General features: G+C 36.5%; 1 protein-coding gene across 2 annotated transcripts; it reads left to right on the top strand.

Moving 5' to 3' along the window:
- Positions 1-2,604: 2,604 nt before the first annotated feature.
- Positions 2,605-5,514, top strand: LOC120070866. 2 transcript variants are annotated; one of them, XM_039022757.1, is made up of 6 exons: positions 2,605-2,767; positions 2,857-2,971; positions 3,981-4,326; positions 4,478-4,937; positions 5,014-5,072; positions 5,196-5,514. In XM_039022757.1, the coding sequence occupies exons 1-6, from the start codon at positions 2,725-2,727 to the stop codon at positions 5,238-5,240; spliced, it is 1,068 nt and encodes a 355-aa protein (XP_038878685.1). In that variant the 5' UTR covers positions 2,605-2,724; the 3' UTR covers positions 5,241-5,514. The 2 variants fall into 2 exon arrangements, with proteins under 2 accessions (XP_038878685.1, XP_038878686.1); XM_039022758.1 differs by having other exon boundaries at positions 5,017-5,072.
- Positions 5,515-6,666: the final 1,152 nt, after the last annotated feature.

Raw genomic sequence — 6,666 nt, forward strand, 5'->3', positions numbered from 1 at the left:
ATTTCGAAATCGTCAAATTTATGACCAATTAAAAGTTGACATGTGTCTCAAATTGAAATTGAGGATAAATTCTATGTTTTCGTTGCAGACGTCGATTGAGTAAAATTAATTTCGACCAATTTGAGTTATAATTTGGGCGTAGGCCTAAAGACCAGGCTCAAGTCCAATTAATTAGGCCCAAATCCAATTAAATTAGGCCCAAAGGTCAAACCCATGGGCCAATCATGGCCAAGCCCAAGCTCATGAAGCTCAGGAGCTTTATAAATAGAGAAGTTATCCTCATTTGCAGGGGTCAACATCTCTTCCAAGACTTGTACTTCAAGAATCAGAGGATCAATTACTAGAGATCGAACCACATCGCATCAAATCAACCTTAACATCAACACCAACTCAAGTTCAACTCCACGAAACAAGATTCAACACCAACTCAAGTTCAACTCCACGAAACAAGATTCTCCGGAAGCCTCGCTGACACTAATCTTCCAAGAAGATGAACAAGCCCAAAGGTCGATCGTCCAAGAAGATCATCAAGCCCAAAGGTCGATCGTCCAAGAAGATCAACAAGCCCAAAGACTAATCGTCCAAGAAGATCAACAAGCCCAAAGGCTGATCATCCAAGAAGATCAACAAGCCCAAAGGCCGATCATCCAAGAAGATCAACAAGTCCAAAGGCCAATCACCTAAGGAGATCAACAAGCCCAAAGACCGATCGTTCAAGAAGATCAACTAGCTTAAAGATTATAATTTATTTGAAAGCATCAAAGTAGAGATTGTACTCACAAGATTAATGCAAATACAAAGTTAAAGTTCCACGAAATAAATTTCTATTGAAATCTTGTGCGAACAAATTGGCACGTCCAATGGGACATCTCTACTTCTCATCTCTCTCGTCATCCAAGTCAATAAACCTATAAATGGCACCAAAGAAAGTTGTATCTAAAGCTACCATCGCAAGCGATACTTACATAAGCTCTATCATCACGGAACAACTAATGGAATCTACTAAAGGCGGGATCGTTATTAAAGAAAGTCCCTTGTTCGATGGCTATATTTCTGCTACTGATCCATTAGATAAAGAATCTTGTGCGAACAACTTATCAGGAAAACGTTGTTGAGAATTGAGATTAAAAACTTCTCTAAATTTTTAAGGGAAAAAAACTTTAAAGGAATGGCTAAGATTTTCTATTTTTTTTGGAGATTGATTTACAATTGCTATTGAAAAACTAAAACCATCCCTAAATTTTCAAGGGAAAAAAACTTGATAAAGGAATTGCACAAATTTTCTATTTTTTTGGAGATTGATTTACATTTGCAACTTAAAAAGCTAAAACCTACCTAATATTTTGACTACATAAACAAGATTCGAACCCAACTCTCGTTGCTACATTAGTCAATCCAAAGGAGATTTAACAATAAATGCACATTTATTAATAATATAAACTATTACTTAAAAATTTGTACTAAAAATACAAAACTGATAATTTGAGGTGTCCCTAGTCCCTACATGACTCCGCGGTTGAGTAGGGAAGTTGGAGGTGTGGGTTGAGTTGTACGTGACTCTACCAGATCTTTGATATCTATTTTGTTATGCTCAGATTTGTAAGTGTTGGCCGATAACCAATCATGAAACATGGGTGATCCTCCATGAGATGAAGTCTTTCCCTTCCACTATGTTAGTTGAGTTGGACTCAGTTGAAGTCGTCGGCCTTGTTAATCGGGTTTGTGATACATTGACTGAAACTTTGGATTTTGTGGAGAGGGATTGAGGAGTTAGCCGCTAGTACTGCGAGGGTGCTCGCTTTCTCCAAATGCTCCCGCCCATAGTCTCGCTTGACGCTTGGATAGCGGCTACTCATGGATATTTTGTGCATGATTTTTGTGAATCTTCCTTCTTTTAGCTTGGGAGAAGGTTTTGTTAGGCAGGCGTTTAGTTTGCCTACTTGGGTCCTTTTTCCTCTTAAAAAAAAGATAGTATTTTGTATTTTTGTTTCTCTCTCTAAAGGAGTCCAAAATGACATAATTGACACATCAGATAGATCTGGATAATTGAATAGGTGGGCCATGACTGAGGGGGAGCTGGGCCACCACCTGAGGGGTCCTCGGCCCATGATGTCAGTCCAGCCCAGAGGAGGAGGCCCATTAGACAGAAGGCATCTTCGCATCAACCGCAAAAGCACGGTTTTTAATCTCAACGGCTTACAATTTTAAATTTGAAATTCGAATTTTTGAGCGTATTTTTTGACCTTTTCTCTTTAAGCCATTAAGTAGTCTCAGTGGGGCAGGGGTCAGGTAGCCGTTCAAAACTTTCCGTTCCTTCATCATCACCGTCCGTTCTATTTCTTTATTGCAATGTTACGGTTACAAATTTTAATCCTTCCCTTAATCCTCCACGTGTCATCATTAACGTTTTATAACAGCGCTTATTCACACCACACCAAATCAGATATTTAAACGTTCCCCTGTACACGTGTTGCTCCCACAGCGCGAGTACATTGTTGAAACACTAGTTTTAAGATATGGATGACAGTTTCCATACTTTCCCGCCTAGTTACTTTTTAATATTTATTTCATTTTCTGAAATTTGAGTATAAAATCCCCATTCAAAGAGCTCCCACTCAGCGCAAGGGATTTGTGTAATACAAACTTTAGTCTTTGTCGTTATCAATCGGAGCGGGGGAGAGAGAAGAGAAAATTCTAACTTTTGAATTCCAGAGAAGCAGAGCCATGGAAGAATCTATCAAGGAGCAGCAATCTACTCCACTTCCTGGTTTGATTTGTCCAATTTCCTTTGTAAATTTCTACCTGCTTTTCTAGTTTTCAACTTTTTCCTGAATTTTGGTGGTTTGAATGAGTTAGGTAACTCAGCGAGACCGAAGCTTCAGCGCTATGCGTTGCGATCGGGGACTAAACCTAAGGAGGAGAAGCTTCCTGTGCCTGAATTGTCGAATCCTCCTTCTTCTGCCTCTAAGAGGTACTGCTTTCTTCTGTTTACTTCTTTTTATTTGTCTTTGAGGATGTTTATCTGTTAATTGATTTGATATTTTGGGGGCTTTTGTGGATCATCAGTTTTCAATTGTTTCTGTTGAGATGAATTTACTGAACTTACTGTAATTTCGGTTGGTCATGTTTGATTAATAATCTCAAATAATAGTTGTGAGATCGTAATGAGAAGTTGCTTCAATAGAGGAAGTTTAGGCATCCTGGTACCTATTCATCTTTTTAGAGTTAAGAAACGCTGGAAAAGACTGAGAGAGAGAAGTTTAAGTTTCTATTGAGTTGAAACATCGTGTAACCTTTTGTCACCGTTACTACATGTCATATTTCTACTTATGAGCAACTCATAGATTTCTTTATGAAGGCTTTAGAATTTCTTTATATTCTTTACAAGTTGGGCATTTGTAAACCTTAAGATCTATTTGTGGGTTACCGAGTAATATTTTTAATATATTCTTTGAATATTTTCCATTTGTATATTTGTTCATTTTTAAGTCTATTCAATAATATGTGGTATATTTGACATTATGCCAATGGAAAAAGATGCGGAAACAGCTTTGGTTGACATTTAGGAATGCAATTTTGCAGAAACCCGCTAAACCTGAGTTAAGATATGATCTGAATCTGATTGATTAATACATGATATTTGTAGCAACCTCTATATATACACACACACACACATAAATTCTGTATGTGATAAACGGTAAAGTCATCATTTCAATTCCCTCTCAGTTCGGTTCATAGAAAACTTTGTTGCTGCTCATTCCTTAGTTTTGATGATTCTATTTGCTTTGCCTTTTGGATATGTCTTTGCTGTGGCCGGTTTACTAGTAGGAGAACGCTTTTTTTTTTTTTCAGTATTAGTTTCCTTTCTTCTTGGGTCTACCCGAGATATACATTGGAAATTGCATAGTTTGAACGGTTTTTTCCTTTCTCATTATTGTTTAAAGCATTTGATAATAACTGACTTTTGCTTCGAGTTTCAGGGGAAGATCTGTGTCTAGTGTGAGTAAAAGTGTTGGAGTCCTTGACCTGTCTGCCAAGGACAAGTCAGCTAAACCACCAAGAAGGCTGTCCATTCCAACTAAAAACGTGAGCCCAACTCGAAAATTTGTTGGCAACATCACCCCAATATCAGAGGTCCGGAGGACTGCTAGAAGCCAGGGGAAAAGTGACACACCTGCTTCTGATGTTTCACGGTCAAGCAAGAAAACATTCAACCTTTTATCTTCTACATCATATTGGCTATCGCAGATCAAGCTCTCCGAAGCTGCTTCTAAGCATTCGGTGTCGCTTGGATTTTTTAAGCTTGCATTGGAAGCAGGGTGCAAGGTACTAATACTGTGTTTTAAAATCTTTCCTTCCTCTGTTTGAGTCTAAAAATTTCAGATTAGTGGAGTTGACTCATTTAGTTATTATGAAAAGTGTTTTTTACGTTAATCCTTTACTAGTTTTTACTGACACTAACGAAATAATAACCCAGCCTCTTCATCGGATGCGTGATGAACTCAAATCCTACATTGATCGTTGCAACCTTGATGAAAGTGAACAAACGGTGAATGATTTGCTTGAAAGCTACAATACTGCTGAAGACACAGAGCGACTGCAAGTCTCTGAAACCATTTCTCAGGGACCTGAAGTGGGAACAAGGTCTTCAGATGATGAAGTTCATAGCTCTTCATCCTCAGTGGAGCCTAGGAAGTTTAAACCAAAATCCTTAAACACGGACGTCACCAAAACTACCCTAGGCACTGAGGTAAATCAGAGAAACCCTACTACAACACCCAGAAACAGAGGATTTTGGAATAAAAATGCTGCCCCAAATTCAACTTCAGAGACAGCAAAAAAATCTGTGAAGAAACCCTATAAGCCAAACAAGCAAGAACCCATTCAAGGAAAGGAAAAGGCCAAGAAACAAGGAAAGAAACAGCTCAACGAGAAAGGTGAGTAGAAGAGAATGATTTTTATTCCAATCATTTGGAACAATTTAACATACTGCAATTTTATATTTTTCTGCAGCAGCACCAGCTAGCACGAGTCCTGAAGAAGATTCAGTACAATCAAACAAAGAAAATTTGGTATAGAGATTCTGTTTCTTTTAGCCTTGATGAGGTCCTCAACATCTTTAAAACCCAATACGTTTCTTTATCATTTCAAATCATGATGAACTCTTGCTCTTTTTTTTCCTCTTGATCTTACAGGAAGCTCCCCAAATTGAAGTGATTTCGACAGAAGAAGTGATATGAAGATAACTTTTGAACTTGAAAACTCTGGCCTCTGGGGATTCTAGTGTTTTCTCCCTGTTTTGGTTATTGTAATTTGTGTGGGTTTTGAAGTGGGTGATTTCTTCAAGTAACAGGAGTGATGGATCGAAAGTGTCAGCCTGTGGTGTGTGCTTTCTTCTTGTCATAAGCATATTAGTTTTGTAAATCAGGTCCTCTATTGCTAAATACATATACAGGAGGCAGTACTATCAAAATTGTATTGAAATCTATGATAGTTGATTCATTGTTTTTAAAAGTGTTTCAGCTTGGAATTTATAAATCCATGTCCTCTATTATACTTATGCTTTAATATCATTTCAGAACTTTATCCTAAAAAAATGTCATTTCGGTGATATACTAATTTATGAACCCTTAAATTTTATTTCATTTTCAACTTTATTAAATTTTGTTTCATTTATCTCAATTCTTTTTAAAAATTTAAGGGTGTAATATACCTCAACAGATCCTTAAATGACAACCCCTACATATAGTGTTCTAATTAAAAAATGAAAATAATTTTTTTTAAAATGTTATTTTTGTGGATGCCAAAATTAGGCCAGGTAAACATTACCTAACAATGAATTTATAAGAGTTCCAATGTTTAAAATTAGAGAGGGAGAAAATTAGATAAAAAGAAATAGTCCGAATTTCAAGTTACAGGTTCGAGGATAACTTTATTTTTTCAAGGCAATGTAAGAATTATAGTAATGTGTTTATGATTAGATACGAGTGGCTCAATGATTAGCTAATCTAGACTTTATTTGAGCAAGTTCACTTTCATGACATGCTTTCCTACCTTTTGGCCTATTTCCAATTTTACTAACGACAATTGCAATCTTCAAAATTATTTTCACACGCTTCTTTTTTTTGTCCTTAAATTGTTCTTATATAATCTTTTTGATACCGAATGCTCGAATGCTAGAATTTAGGGATAGTAGCGCAAATATAACAATCAAATTCAAAATGTTTACAAATATAACTGAAGGAATGGAATTTCTCGCAGAAACACATGAAAGTCATGCATTTGGAGTTTAATTTTAAAAAACATAAAATATAGAGAAATATGCCGAAGATAAACATTTTTAATTAAACTTATAAGCATGTTGTTCTAAAGAGATAAAGGGAAGTAGAAATACTTACCTTTGAAGTAAATCTCTTCTTCATGGAATCATCTCCAAAAGTCACGAACAGTGTCTTCCTTCCTCGAATAGCATAGCACGAACATTGAAGTAATAATCCTTTGGACACCACAAAGAAGTTACCTTGCTATTCTTCGGCAAGGGATGAAGTTGTGGGACTTCTTTAGTGCTTTTGAGAAAAGCAAAGGTTTAGGCAAAGAGATTTTTGAGATGGAGTGAGAAAGATCCTTGAGAGAGTTCTGTAAAAAATGCGTATACTTTTATTCTTT

The sequence above is a fragment of the Benincasa hispida genome, chromosome 2, assembly GCF_009727055.1.
Source record: "Benincasa hispida cultivar B227 chromosome 2, ASM972705v1, whole genome shotgun sequence".
Lineage (NCBI taxonomy): Eukaryota > Viridiplantae > Streptophyta > Magnoliopsida > Cucurbitales > Cucurbitaceae > Benincasa > Benincasa hispida.

Coding starts and splice junctions, on each gene's coding strand:
- LOC120070866 (XM_039022757.1), top strand. CDS start 2,725: ATGGAAGAATCTATCAAGGAGCAGCAATCTACTCCACTTCCTG. Junction 2,972..3,980: donor CCTTCTTCTGCCTCTAAGAG/GTACTGCTTTCT, acceptor TTCGAGTTTCAG/GGGAAGATCTGTGTCTAGTG. Junction 4,327..4,477: donor CATTGGAAGCAGGGTGCAAG/GTACTAATACTG, acceptor ATAATAACCCAG/CCTCTTCATCGGATGCGTGA.